The sequence below is a fragment of the Ruditapes philippinarum genome, unplaced genomic scaffold, assembly GCF_026571515.1.
Source record: "Ruditapes philippinarum isolate M1 unplaced genomic scaffold, ASM2657151v2 ctg1164_1_1_1_1, whole genome shotgun sequence".
NCBI classification, from domain to species: Eukaryota; Metazoa; Mollusca; class Bivalvia; order Venerida; family Veneridae; genus Ruditapes; species Ruditapes philippinarum.
Window position 1 is genome coordinate 147,672 of NW_026862141.1, and position 16,092 is coordinate 163,763.

The 16,092-nt window shown below is 32.3% G+C and overlaps 1 protein-coding gene across 4 annotated transcripts in view; it reads left to right on the top strand.

Moving 5' to 3' along the window:
* LOC132718079 (uncharacterized) overlaps positions 1-15,417 on the top strand; it is a 49,628-nt gene extending 34,211 nt beyond the window's left edge. For 3 of the 4 annotated variants that reach the window (XM_060701709.1, XM_060701708.1, XM_060701707.1), the window contains 13 exons: positions 224-994; positions 1,550-1,613; positions 1,936-1,983; positions 2,645-2,738; positions 3,111-3,379; positions 4,446-4,549; positions 5,231-5,326; positions 9,576-9,754; positions 10,060-10,153; positions 10,745-10,807; positions 13,575-13,670; positions 14,371-14,472; positions 14,960-15,417. In XM_060701709.1, coding sequence (XP_060557692.1) covers positions 224-994; positions 1,550-1,613; positions 1,936-1,983; positions 2,645-2,738; positions 3,111-3,379; positions 4,446-4,549; positions 5,231-5,326; positions 9,576-9,754; positions 10,060-10,153; positions 10,745-10,807; positions 13,575-13,670; positions 14,371-14,472; positions 14,960-15,124 — 2,145 coding nt within the window. In that variant the 3' untranslated portion in view covers positions 15,125-15,417. The remainder of the gene's footprint in view (positions 1-223; positions 995-1,549; positions 1,614-1,935; positions 1,984-2,644; positions 2,739-3,110; positions 3,380-4,445; positions 4,550-5,230; positions 5,327-9,575; positions 9,755-10,059; positions 10,154-10,744; positions 10,808-13,574; positions 13,671-14,370; positions 14,473-14,959) is intronic. The other variant, XM_060701710.1, reaches the window with a different exon arrangement.
* Positions 15,418-16,092: the final 675 nt, after the last annotated feature.

The following is a 16,092-nucleotide window of genomic DNA, read 5'->3' on the forward strand; positions in this document are numbered from 1 at the left end:
GTAAAAGGTTTTCATGTTGGTGATATAATGATAAGTTAAGTTTTATATAACGCTGATAAACAGTAATTTAAGAAATTATATATCTACATTGTAAATTATAACAAGGTGACTTAAGTTCTTAATCAAATATCTTACTAGACAGGGGAACTTGGTTGTATTGAATATAATTAACAATATGCTTACTAACGAAACATGCCATTATTGAATATTATTATTTTTTCAGATGTTAAAAGTATTAAAGAAACTTCCTATCACAAACAAGACTATATTAGAGGACAGTAAAATCTTAGATATTGTAAAGAAATGGTCAGAACCTGAAGACACTTTAGACATATGTGAGGGGTCTGATGTACTAGAAACTAGTCAAGAAATTACTGACACTGACAATACAGAAAATGACGAGGAATCCATGTCCACTCCACCTGTTACCTCGAATAAAAACCCTGTTTCTATACTTGCTTCTATTAGAGATAAAAAGTCTGTGAAAAAATCTGTCAAGTTTGCTGAAGTAGAATCGTCATCTGACAGTGAATCTCGTGCTAGTGCGTCAGAGAGTGATCTCCCTGGAGACAGTGTAGAAGGGGATGTAACTAGTTCCTCTCAGTCTGCTTCATCTAGTGTTAAAACAAGGAGACAACTTAGAGAACTGAGGAGAAGAGTGTTAGAGAAAGATTCACCTGACATTAAACCAGAGTCTGTGTCACATGTAACACAGTCTACTGATGCTGATAGTTCATCAGAGAACCAGTCAACATCTAGCCCAAAGGATGAAAATATAGAGGAAAGTGAAAAACCATTGGAAGAAAGCAGTGAGGAAAAGCCTGTAGAATTAAGCGAAGATAAGACAATAGAGTTAAGTGAAGAGTCTGAACCAGAAAGTAAATCAAGTGCTGGCATTTCTGAAAAGGAATCTGAGGAATTAGAGCAGATAGTAAGAGCGGCTGAAATAAAGAATCTAGCTACTGACTTATTGGAACATTGGTCAACATTAAAGGTAAACCTAAATGCTTTAAGTTTTTAGATACTAATAAAAAATACAACACTGCCTAAACTTTGTTATGAACTTTCCTGAATTGATATCTAAATTATTTGTTAACTTAAGGTAATGAGATATTTAAATACTAAAATTGAGAAGCCAACAGTAAATTAAGTCTGCAAGGATGTACAAGCTGGCCTTGGTAGCATAAGTTCCCTGTTTTTACCATTACTGCTCAAAATGTTCAATTAATTAGATGGCTGTGTATTTTCTTCTGTACTGCCACTTTTGAAAAGACTTAATTCCAGGAACAGAGGAACATAAAACTTGAGAAATTGTAATGATTTTTAGAAAGATGTTATTTATAGAGATACTGTATACTATAGCATATTCAACTTGTCTTTGAAATAACTTTTTTGAGCTTGTTTAAACTTGTTAAGGTCACCATATATTATAATATAAAGTCTGTGTTTTAATGGCAAATCAATTTCTATTTTACTAGTATATCCTATTAATAAACAATACTATTGAAAATCTGTGAATAACCAATACCATTGAACTATATAATTTCAGGAGATATACAAGATTCCTAAGAAACAAGTATTAGAAGAAAGGAAGAAGACTGAAAGAGAACTAGGTAATATATTACAATAATATTTTATAAGTCTCTTAATTAATATTTGGCTATATATATGAAAGTAAAACTTTCAAAGGTAAAATCCTGATTTAACCATACAGTATATGTTCTGAATTTCTTTACTTCCATTCTGGAGCTATACATTATCAATTTTGAGGATATAAAGATGAAAATTTTAAGTAAGTCGGCCCACAGAACAGAATCTGGTCAGATTTATATAAATGTACAGGCTGGCCAGAACTATACTGGTGGCAAATATCCAAGTCATTGGGTTCCAGATGTTACACAAGTTTCTAAAGTTCAGACTACTTTTATGTTTCAGATTCTAACTATGAGAAAATTGCTTTAATTGAAGAACGCAAAAAGAAAGGTAAGACTGTTATACTATCTCTGTTTTATTGAATTACAGTGAGCCCATACAATGTAGGATGCTATCTAGATAAGCTTACAAAATGCTTTACAAAATTTGAACATCACCTTACTAAGTTTTCAATTCTGGTTATCAGATTGGCAAATGGCAGGAGGTCCGGCAGGTGTCAAACAGGTGGTTTCCATTGGTTGCTAGAGTTAGGATAAGATATTGTAATCAAACTTTGTTCAAGATTGATTTTGGGTCAGTGAAGGTGAATGCCCTTTCCTGAAAATAGAAAAATAGTTTCAGGTTTGAAAACCTGGTTTCACGGCATGCCATGTTTCTTGTTCAGAAAATAATTCATGGGGTGTCGGAGACCAAATCAAGGTTCTTGCGCATATTTTTTGTAAAATTTTGTGGGAAAAAAAACCCAGTTTATTTCACTTGCAAGGACCCACCAGTAGTGGTCTATTTGTTATGAAATGTAAAAATATGCATTGGCATCCTAATGGCTATTTGTTCTGTTTAGAAAAGGCTTATTATTGTGAAATTAGCAGAAAAATATTTGTTTTAAACTGTATCATCCTACAGTATTAACTGTAGAATTTAAATCTACGGTTGGCCTATTTCATAAGTATACGTGTTTTGGTTGAACTAAAAATGCTTGAATATTTTATAGTATCAGGCTGGGATACAGTAAAGGGAAGAAAGAGGAAACGAGAGGCTAGTTATAAAGAGGACACTGATGATTCTGATTCTAACAATCCTTCCAGGTTTGTAATTAAGTCTTATATAGTGTTGTTTTTTTTCAAACGCTTTGGACATTATTCTTCAAATCACTTAAAACATTGCGATTTCATAGTTCAGGTCTACAAAACTATCTTAGACCGATAACCCTTTCATGGATTTTCACTTTTTAAACTTAAAAATTGTTTTTTTATGCAACATCAATCAACAACTATTGAAGGTATTCATATTCTTAATTCTTATAATTTACTGTCAAGAACTGACAATTATAGAGCATCCTGTCCTTTCAACAGATCTTATTTGTTAGTGCAATTTTTGCTTTTGTGATTTTTTTATTAAGATATATAGTATAGTTACTCTGGTTTAGCAGTAATTATTTTGTAATTAATTTATTACAGGAAAGCATTGTTACAGACACCACCCAAGATGAGTAAGTCAGAGCGTCGTCAGTTGTTTGAGGCTCAGGTGAAGGCACAGGATGAGTTAGCGGCGGAATACCAGCGTCATCAGGAACAGATGCAGCAGGAGCAGTACGAACAGGAACAGTTAATACAACAACAACATCAACGTCAACTCATGCAGGATCCAGGTTTCTGGTACTATGCTACCCAAGATCCAAACTTCTTACCTTCCATAGGCATAGATCCTCAACAGTTCTTACAACAGTGTATGTATATTATGTTTTAATTATTTACTATAGATACATTAAATGTTCCCACATCTGTATTACAAATAGCTATTTAATATATGATCTTTATTGCTCAACCATATTTTAATAATATCCTTGTTTAAAGTAAAAAAAAAACACCACCAGATATCTGACATTGAAGATTTATATATTCAATGTACAATGTATAAACATTTATATTGATAAAAGCGACTTCTCATTTGACTGATAAAAAAGCTAAATGGCTTTTCCTTAATGAAGGTTATTGTATATAGAAAAGTGATCATACAATTTTCTTTATTGTAATAATAAAATCAAAGTATTAATTGCTTCTCATACAAAAATTTTGGATAGTTTATTTCACCCGGTATAAATGATTTAAGATTATATATCTTTAACCACAAGGTGATGTTAATATTATAGCAATCAACCGTCAAATCTTACCTCTCAATTCAAATAACTTGCCCCCCACCACTGTTGGTTCGAATCCAGACAGGGACTTTGGATTCTTTCATGCAAGGAAGCTATCCAGCTAGCTTACGAAACATCGGTGGTTCTACTCAGGTGCCGGTTTGTGCCTGAAATAATGCACGGAAGGGCACCCGAGGTCTTCCTCCACCAGTAAAGCTGGAACGTCGCAATATGACCAAACAAACTAACTTACCTCTCAAATATATTGATGTTAGACATGTTACAACGTACAATTCCATGTTATGATAAAAGTGAAAAAAAAAACCTTCATAAATTTATTTAGCTTTGTATATAGATGATAGTTGGTGGCTCTACACAGGTATAGAGGGTCACCTGGTGTTTTCCTCCACCAGTATAGCTGGAAAGTCACCATATGACCTTTACTGTGTGGCAAGACGTTAAACCCAATAAAAACAAAATTCAGTATTGTGAAGTGAAAATCCACTTTGAGAACATACAGTATAATAATGTATATAATAAATGTTGATACAAGGAAGAATCTTTGATTATTTGTTTCTTTATTTGTGCAAATAATTATCATAATTTTAATAACATTTATATTAATAATATTTATTATTTTGTCAAAATATTGTAGTGGCAATGGATCCAGTTTTACTTCAACAATTGATGGGGACAATACCTAACTTCCAACAACAGCTAGAACATCTAACATTTATGTACCAGCAGGCTGTACTTCAGGTACATGATGTTTGAAATAATAATTATTTATACTTTTGTGGTTCTTTAATTTGAGGAAACTATCCACCTAATTAACAGAGGGTTGTTGGTTCTACTTGTGCTGTCTCATAAAATAATGCTCAGCAGAGCACATGAGATATTCCTCTACCAGTTACACTAGAGAGTTAACATATCTACCAGTTACACTAGAGAGTTAACATATCTACCAGTTACACTAGAGAGTTAACATATGACATTTGAAGTATTATTATGATGCTTAACCTTACTCAAATGCACGTATGTTTTTCAAAAACTTTGCTACCCTGAAAAATCTGAAAACATAAAGCAGTCAACAATAATGACATTAACCAGAATCCGTACTCTCAGTGCCTGAAAGAGCAGATGGACCCTCATTAAGCATTGACTGCTTAATGACATTAAGAGGTCACAAGTGATAGTAGTATGTATAGGTTAGAGATATATCATAGATTACTGTCAAAAACTCTATTTTAAAACCTTTTTGAAGCTCTTTGAGACTATTGACAACTCTCACACAGGTAAAAGTTGGGTAATATTTAATTTTACTTAACACCTTAAAAGACTGAATTAGAAACTTTTAGAAACAGAAAAATTTTACCCATGGCCGCTGAATTTGTTCTAACAGAGGAATAATTGTTATGTTTATTACTTGTATGATTTCAGGCAAGTCAGTTTGATATGTCAGCACAACCAGAGCCAATGCCTGTACCTGACGAAAATGAGCCAATGACAGAACAACATATGGCCTTCCTTCAACAGGTACAGTTTACAATTTTGACTGTTCACATTGTATATAATGGTGTAAATAGCCTAGTGGTTCAGCATGCTGACTGAGAATCATTAGTCCCTCTCTACTGAGAGTTCAAAACTTCCTAGAGATGTGTAATACTGTAAACTTCACTTGTATATCGTGATATTATGTGTATTGATATATAGGTTATATTGATATGTCTGTATTGTTCCCTGAATCTTATGTAAGGCTCTCTGCATAGATCAATATCACATGTATTGATATTTAGGGTGTATCAATGTCAGTTTTTGTTCTATCTAATATATTTTAACATTTTAAGCAATGATTTTATTGTTAATAAGCATTTATAATGATCAGCCTAATTGCATACAATTGTACCAACATGCATCTAGAACTGTTTAAAAAAAGATCATAAACTTACTAATATTCTCAAGTGTTTTGTATAAAATGTACTTAATATACCCTTATATGCCACTTAAATGTGACATCTTTTGAATACATCAGTTAAGTACAGGTTGTGCACACATTCCAGTTATAACAATACCGTATAAGTACTTTTTTCTGCGGGAACTTTATTTCTGCTATTTCTGCGGTTCATAACGACACCGCAGATTAAAAAACCGCAGAAAATTAAGCCTTTCCCTATTGTATATGTCGGAAAATGTCAACTACCGGTATTGTGTACATTACATATACATTACTATGTACTGTTATCGGCTTTTGTAAATTGGATTTTCCTTTATGTATCATTCGTGAATATATGATTAAAAAAAGTTACTTTGTTTCTTCTTTTTGTTTAAATAAATATCATGTTTACATGATTTTCGTTCACCTTAGATTGACTTTTTTGTAAAATATAACTGCTATAGTTTGACGGGTGCAATAAACATACCCTTTTGTATTTGTACAATATATTGTGTCTTACGTGCGATTTTGCCATTGATTATTTTTTCACCCTTCAAATTGATACACATACAATATTACAATTATTGTCATTGCACGTTTTTTTATTTTTTGTTTTTTTTTTATTATTAACGCGTATATACCGATACAATATGATTATGACAAAAACACTTTATCTGTTGTCTTCATGTTAACTGGAAGTTATGTATATGTAACATCAACAAATCTTGAAATGTTGTTTGTTTGTATCAGTTAATTTTGTAAAAGAAATCTTGATTAAAACGCAGAAATATAAAGCATCAATGCGAGAATGATGACACCGCAGAAATAAGATACGCAGAAATTTAAAACCCCTTATTTCAACAGAAATCGCAGAATTTTAAGCCCGCAGAAATAAGTACTTATACGGTATCCAGATGTATCATATCATATTTTATGTGTCCCCTGAATATCAATATAAGCTGAGATTATTGCACTTACTGTATGAGGAACCTGATCAGACAGTTTGATGGTTCTACACAGATACCGACTTTTACTTTACTTAAATTAATGGTTGGAAGGCAGAAAGAAAGGTCTACCCCAACTAGTAAAGCTGGGATGTCATTGTAACAGTATTGTTGGGACTCTAAACCTAACAATACCACACCCACCTTGTGATCTTAAAATGTTTGTTTATCTCCTTTATTTCTTCCATTTACTGAAAAAATATGTGTTATTATGTCTCCCCCACCTCGGGGGGAGACATATTGTTTTTGCCCTGTCCGTCCGTCAGTCCGTCCGTCCGTCCGTCCATTCTTCGTTTCCGGACGATAACTAGAGTTCCTTTTGACCTACAGCTCTCAAACTTCATAGGATGAATGGTCTTATTGAGCAGATGATCCCTATTGTTTTTGGGGTCAGTAGTTCAAAGGTCAAGGTCACAGTGACCGTTGGTCAATTTCTCGTTTCCGGATGATAACTAGAGTTCCTTTTGACCTACAGCCCTCAAACTTCATAGGATGATTGGTCTTATAGAGCAGATGATCGCTATTGTTTTTGGGGTCAGTAGGTCAAAGGTCAAGGTCACACTGACCGTTGGTCAATTTCTCGTTTCCGGATGATAACTAGAGTTCCTTTTGACCTACAGACCTCAAACTTCATAGGATGATTGGTCTTATTGAGCAGATGATCCCTATTGTTTTTGGGGTCAGTAGTTCAAAGGTCAAGGTCACAGTGACCGTTGGTCAATTTCTCTTTCCGGATGATAACTAGAGTTCCTTTTGACCTACAGCCCTCAAACTTCATAGGATGATTGGTCTTATAGAGCAGATGATCCCTATTGTTTTTGGGGTCAGTAGGTCATAGGTCAAGGTCACAGTGACCGTTGGTCAATTTCTCATTTCCGGATGATAACTAGAGTTCCTTTTGACCTACAACCCTCAAACTTCATAGGATGATTGGTCTTATTAATCAAATGATCCCTATTGTTTTAATGGTCAGTAGGTCAAAGGTCAAGGTCACAGTGACCGTTGGTTAATTTCTCCTTTCCGGATGATAACTAGAGTTCCTTTAGACCTACAACCCTCAAACTTCATAGGATGATTGGTCTTATTGAGCAGATGATCCCTCTTTTAATATGACCATCAAGTGCAATTTCGTTTGACGCCCGCCTGCCATACGCTGATTGAATAACCAGGATTTTCAAAATTGAATACCTGGTTAAAAACAAACAGTTTAGGAAGCATCTTCTCATACAACCTTAACAATAGAAACCATCCATAGACAGCCTTCATTGAAGTGACTACCGGGTATTTACATTATCTTATCTCCATTTCCATTCCTGTTTCCATTCACAGTTATTCTCAGCAGTGGGGGAGACATGCGCTTTTTTACAAAAGCATCCTCTAGTTTTACTTTATTTTCATGTCAGTGGTTACTAAGATTGATTATTATACTAATACAATTGTTACTAAGATTGATTATACAATTCGTTGGCTTAATACTACTAACCCGTATGTCATTTTTTGTCATTTTTAGAAAATCGCATTTGAAAGTTTGAACTGTAATAACTTTTTAATGATAAACCGTATAAAGATAAAATTTTCAGTGAATTTAGAAATCTGTATGTTGTACATATGTACCAAATTTTATCTCTGTGCATACAATATTAAAGCTAAAATATCAAATAATTAATTTCAATTTTTCATAATAAATAAGAAAATACATACAAATTCTGAATTCTAAAACCCCATTCGAGAGATACGTGGTTGTTGACAAAACATTCAGGTCATTTCTACACCATAAAAGCGACATACGGGGTTCTAATTGAAACATTTGAAGCAAATTGACTAAGTGTAATAATTTTCGGCTAGAAACATAGCAAAAATTCAAGTAAAAAATATCATTAACTTCTCCTACTGTGTAAAATATTACACGTCTGTTTGAAAATCAATGCTACTATCAAATGAAATCCTCATTAATTTTTCAAAAGTATGCACTTGTTATGTTACATGTTTATCAACCGTGGGTATTCGACGATGCGTTTCTGTCACATACCTATGTTGCTATTATGTTTCAATTTTTGATTTAGAGTGTACATTAAGTAGATGCTTTTCGTGCTTCAGAAAACAGCGTTGAATCTGAAACAATTTGTCCTGATAGCATATAGATGTAAACAAAGTGGTATTTTGTCTTCCATTCAAGAACATCTAATAACTATAACTTTTATGGATGATCAAAATGCAAATGTAAAAATGGGTTCAGCTATATAGCTAATGAGTACCCTTTCAAAAAGTGTAAAAACGTGAAAATAAGAAGCTTTAGGGAAATTAACAAAAATAGTACTCATCGAGGCCGTCCGAAATAGTTATCATCCGAATAAATGTAGTATTTACATATGTATCTATTCAATACATTTACTATTAATTCAAAATGATGTAAGAGCTATAAAAACTAAATCATCAATATATGTATATTACATTCAGGTAAAAATTACTATAATTATCTTTAAATAAATCACTAAAAGTTTTTAAAATATTTGGTTGCGATAAGTAGGCAGCCATTACAGATGTGTTATGTATCACGTGGTACAAAATCAGAATGTTTGATTGGACGAGAAGTTACTGGGGTCTAGAATTAAAGTTTGATGTAAATAGCGAGTTACGGGTTTGTGGAATTGGTAATAAACATTTTTATGTTAGTTCTACAACTACATAAGTATGTTCACTGTGAAGAGCTCATTTAGGCGAAAAAAATGATATAAAAATCTCAATTTTGCCAAAAATCGAGTTACGGGGTTGTAGAATTAACCCGACGAATTGTTACTAATATTGATGATTATACTAAAATTGGTAATATTGTTTGTTTTACCATCAGGTTGAGGCTTTTAAACAGCAGCATTTAGAACCATCAAAGTCTGCCATGCCTGCTATAGAGGAGGAGGATATACCCCCACCCCCTTCACCACCCAAGGGCAAGGCAATAGTTCTACCCCCTAACTGGAAGACTGCCAAAGATGCTGAGGGCAAACTTTATTATTACCATACTGTTACAAGGTTGGTGATAGATCACTAACTATATGCATACTTACTTATTTCTTACATTATATCATTGTTTGAGCTTATTTTATGTATCATATCAACATCAATTTTATTATACATATGTCCAGCTACATTGTCTTTATTTACTTTATTAAAGTTGGATTAAGTTGGCCATAGTGTTGTATAAGTACTTTAGTAAGCTCAATTACTCATTGTTTTTAAATGCAAGAGTCTGTAGGGAATCATTTGACTTCTAAAATTGTCATTATACTTAAATTACACCATACAGATATAAACATATACAACATTTTATAATACAGACAAACCCAGTGGGATCCACCAAACATAGATACAGGTGAACATGCAGATGATATGGACCTAGGGACACCAACACAAGATGATACTGTATCCAGGGTATGTATATATAGTATAACTATATACCTTATTTGATGTGGGAATCTGCTTGTGTGTGCTCTGAAATAAGCATCAATCTATGTAATATTGTATTATATTTTGATATTTATGGTATGTCTTCTTAATCTCGTGCTAAATTGGATTGATTGACTATTTTCAGATGTAAGTTAGGTGTAAGGTTTATTCTGTTGAAACTATATATTTTATTCAGTCTGCATCTTTTATATTATAGAACTTTGGATAGTTATATTTGGATATTGACATCACTCATCTGTTACAGCTCAAGTTAAAAATTTTGCAAACATATTGCTCTTCATTCTAACATTGAAAACTTAAAGTAGCATCATTGTGCTGCAATATTTACGATTACTTCATTCAGTGTAGAAATAACATATCATCTTAGTGCAAAAACTGGTCATCTCCTTTTAAATTAGAAGGACTTAACCCATTATTGCACTAATATGTAATATGATTCAAGGGTTTAGGGGAAAATTAATTTATTTTGGTAAATTACCAGGGAACTGTATTGCACAGAATTCTATATTATCAGTTACAGTCTCTATTTCATTATCCATTTCCATATCTTTATAGTTTTTTGTTGCATCAAAGTTTGCCTATATGGAGTGTGATCGTGTTGACTCTAACTTGGTGCCGGTAAGCCTAACCATTGTGCTCACCTTGTATGTAATGCATCTGTTATTTGTCTTTCATTTATAGTTAACTGTATAGTTGTTACAGTATTGTTAGTATTGCGATAGATATTGTATGACAATACTTCTCTTTACAGTCACTGATTAGTTGTTGTTGTTGTTGTTTTTAGAACATGATATAGCATGGTTAGGTGTTAAGATAAACAGTAGTAAAATTATGAGAGTTAAGCAAAATAGTAAAAGCTCTGATTTACCAGATTAAAGATCTAATTTTTATATTGTCCGCTCAGATTTACAAGTTTGATGCTAGGATTTGCATGTTTGATGCTAGGTTTTGCATGTTTGATGCTAGGATTTGCAAGTTTGATGCTAGGATTTGCAAGTTTGATGCTAGGATTTGCAAGTTTTGATGCTAGGATTTGCAAGTTTGATGCTAGGATTTACAAGTTTGATGCTAGGATTTGCAAGTTTTGATGCTAGTATTTGCAAGTTTGACGCTAGGATTTACAAGTTAGATACAAGGATTTACAAGTTTGAATGCTAGTATTTGCAAGTTTGATGCTAGGATTTGCAAGTTTTGATGCTAGTATTTGCAAGTTTTGATGCTAGTATTTGCAAGTTTGATGCTAGGATTTGCAAGTTTTGATGCTAGGATTTGCAAGTTTGATGCTAGTATTTGCAAGTTTTATGCTAGGATTTACAAGTTTGATGCTAGGATTTGCAAGTTTCATGCTAGGATTTGCAAGTTTGACGCTAGGATACAAATTTGCAAGCAAGTTTGTTTTCATGCTTGGATTTGCAAGTTTGTTGATGTGAGGATTTGCAAGTTTGTGCCACATTGCTTTTTGTTAAGAACAACATATTTCACATGATTAATTCTCCAAAAAAGTTAATGAGCATGATTATTTGTGGAGATTTTGGCAATTATTTTCAAACTAGAAAATTTATAGACTTATCCAGAAACATCTTTATAGCTTTAAAACACTATGTCATATAATTTTTTAACATTATGTCCATTTACAAATATATGTAGGGAGAATGGAATTAAATAATTTAAATGCTTTTAGCAAAACAGGAATTAACTTAGCTGTTTATTGATGCAATGTTAAAGATTTTTTGTCTGTTCTTCATAAAGGTAGATAATGCACATTTTTAGCTCACTTACAGTTTGATTATTCAATACTAAGAGGCATTGTTTAGTGAGAGGAGTTAAGGTGACATTTCTGATAAAATTGATGTTATAAACAAATGACATTGTGACCCAACTTTGACACTTACTAAGGTAAAGAAGGTAAAAATGTTATTTCTGCTATGTATTTTAAATAGCCTACTACTTATCATAGTCATTGTGATGAAATCTTATACTTAAATAAGTAGATTTGACCGTAACTGAAATAAAACTATAACTGTTAGCTTTTTTTTTACTGAAGATGTTAAATATGCATATTTTTGAGTTATGCATATACAGAAATATTTATCGCGTATCAAAACTGTCACATAAACTTGTCATACATGCTTTTCTTTGAATTGTCTGAACTGCTTCTGTTATACATGTATATACTGTTGTATGTTTTATATACATTCATCATTATTGTTATCTGAAGATTTATTTATTTATATTGTTTGTTGATTATTGCAAGACCACATTCTCTCAAATTATTCAGAAGGAAAATTATATTATTATTTTCCTTACCTTTATCTACTAGGATTTTATTTATACAGTTTGTCTACTCAATAACCATTTAAAGATCAATTTAACCATGATTTAATGATATTTATCACACACCCGTGCCGATTTTGCGACTCCGTAAATATGGTATTGCACGGCCGTGCATGTATTTTGACGTGTCGTCATTAGCGTTATACAAACATTGTGTAAAGACGCGCTAAATGTTAGCGTTATACTATAGGCGCGTCAATGAAAAATGACTCTTAATTCACTTTAAACGGTCTTTATTTTGGGTATGTGATAAATAGAATATTAAATTCGTGTAAGTTCATTACTGAATTTATTGCACTCGTTGAATAAAATAATATTATGCTCGCATAATATAATTTTATTCAACGAGTGCAATAAATTCAGTATTGAACTTACACTCATTCAATATCCTCTATAAACAATGTTTAGCTTAATGAATGTATTTCCCTTGTACTATTTTATATAGTTTGTTCAAGGGTTAGATGGTTTTGTTTTTCTTATGAGAAAAGATAAACATGTACAATAGAATCTCCAGACCTTGTTCATGTACGCAAGTTGATATTTCACCTGAAGAATGTAACATTAAGGTCAATTTCTATTTGTGTGATGATGAACGTTGTGATATGGGGCCTCAATGGCCGAATTGTTTAAGTTGCATCACTTGTCCCTCAGCTCTGCGGGTTCAAATCCCATCAGCGACCTTTGTTTCTTCCATATAAGGAAACTGTGAAGGTTGGTGGTTGTACTCATGCATGAAATAATGCATATAGGGGTAACTGAGGTTTTGCTCAATTAGTACAGTTTTACAGTGTTTGTATGACCTAAAAACAAACAAAACTAACAAGTTATGATATGAAAGATACAATGATGAAAAGCTTATGATAACACTATGTGATATGGTATAAATCTGTAAAGAAAAGTTGGAAAAACCTATTAAAACTTCTTCATTTTTCCATATTTATAACTTAACCATTTTTATTTCATATACATATAGAAAGCAATTTTTTCAAAGGAACACAATAATTATGTTACATTGTATGTATATATAGGTATATTATTTAATATATTACAGGGTGATCAGAAGGAAGAGAAAGAGAAAACCACTACAGCTGCTGCTGATACTTCTAGTGAAACTAATCGTAAATTAAAGGAACAGTTTAAAACTAAGGTAATAAACTATGATAAAAGCTTACTAGGGAAGTGACTTTGATCATAACTCATATTGGTACAGGGCAGATTATTTCCAAACTAAAAAGCATCACACTTCATAGACAATACCGCCTCCGTGGTCGAGGGGTTAGAGTCGATGACTTCTAATCCAGTTACCTCTCTGGCGTGGGTTCGATCCCCGGGAGATGCTTTGGTAGTTTAGCGCGGAGGAAGTTAGTCTAGTACTGGTGTAACTCTCCAGGAACGATGGTTAGGAAACTACCCGCCTATATGACTGAAATACTGTTGAAAAAGGCGTAAAATGAAACAAACAAACAAAATCATAGACAATGCTGGTATTTCTAAAGTTTACACTTGTATTAAATTCTTTTCTGGCTGCAACATCAAACATCTAGTTTCTCTACAGTCCAGATTAAGTCAGATAATAATACACCAAAGTTGTTAATAATTGCACCAATTAGTATAGAATCAGTTCAGTCGGAATGTAATTTGATCAGGTTCTGTACTTACCTGTGCTCAAGGTAGTAAAACTGGTTAATGCATTGCTGTAAGTCAGCATCATGGTGACAGTTTACCAACATGTATAATTGTAATATGATAATTTAAAATTTTAAATGGCATTTATGAAGTATATAAGAAGAAGCAAGATTCTTGTATATATTAAATTTTATATTAAATTCACTGTATGTTTATTTCAGATGTCATCATGGATAGTGTTGTGCCTGAATCCATTCCGTAAACCAGATTGTAAACTTGGACGTGTATCTTCTACAGAAGATTTCAAACATCTAGCTAGAAAGGTGTGTAACATGCTATATTTTCTCCATTTCAAAACTTTGAATACAGCTTTGTACTTGTGTATCACTTTTAACTAGCACTGGTAGAGTGATTAGGATGGCTGACTTCAAAAATTACTTTCCCCTTAATGCTGGATTTAAACGTTTGACAGACAATGATAGATTATTATAAAATTGTCCAGCTATTATATAACTGGTAGTTTTTACCCAGGTGTCAATAATCAGCCACAATTAATGCATTAAAACATTTTCATGATATGATTATAATATTATTCTATTAAGGATGGTGATTGTACTTAATGGGGGATTAAGATATGCTAATGTTGTTGTTTCTCAGTTTCAAGCATGTAATGAATATTGAAATCTATATTAAAACAGTCAAACATTATAGGTGAAGTTGATGAAATATTCAGATGATGAACTATGTTTATGACATGATATACATGTTATTAAACTATTCAGAATAAAATAAGATGATTTGTTTATTCAGTTGACGCACCATGTGATGGCAAAAGAGTTGAAACATTGCAGACATGTCGAAGATCTAGAGGTAAATGAAAATGTGAAATCCAAAGCGAAAGATTTTGTGAAAAAATATATGACCAAATTTGGGGCATCTTACAAAAGATCAGGGAACTCTCCAACTTACGAATGAATATTCTCTACAGACACATGAGTAAATATGGAACAATAGTAATAAGGATAGCACATGAGTAAATGTTAAACTACACATGAGTTAGTGGAACAACACATGAAGAAATGTGATACAATAGTAACTAGGCTGACACATGAGTAAATGGGAAAACACATGAGCAGCTATTACAGTATGTCTGAGGAGTAAATGTTACTGTACATAAATGTATGTGATAACACATGAGTAACTGTTACAAGATAGGTACAGATTATTGAGGGGGTAACAGCTGTTTATACTTCATAGTATGTTTGTCATATATTACATTTATTACATACTTATAAATGAAATATTGAGAAATATTGATGAAATAAAATGCGTATTTTCATTTTCCGTATTTTCACTGTAAAAATTTATTTTTCACTGCAGTGAAACATATTTTCCGTATTTTCACTGGTGTCTTGCCGGACTACTTTCTTTTAAATTCTGCCAGTACACAAAATTTAAGGGAAAGTCTTTCAAATTTTAATGTCAAAAAAGAGAAAAATGTATATAATAAACAGAAAATTCAAGTTTTTTCTATAAATACATGATTAATTTTCATCTTGTGGCATGAAAATTACCATATTTCACTCGTGGCTACCGCCACTCGTGAAATATTTATTTTCATACCACTCGATGAAAATAAATCATGTATTTATAGAAAAAACTTGAATATCCTCTATATATTATAATTGAAGGGTATAGGGGAATAAAATGTGAAGCTAAAATATAGAAAGCTATAGAATTGAATCATCATCCATGGCAGTCATAAATTGTTGACAAAATATTTGGTAGTAAGAAGTGGTATAACATATTATTTGGTTCAGTTTTTGTTTAAGATCATTCAACACAATTCTATATCACTGAAATAAACAAAAACAAAAATCTAGCAATATAGCAAATTTTTAAGTTTTCAAAATATGAATATTTCTGCTCTAACTCAAGATTGA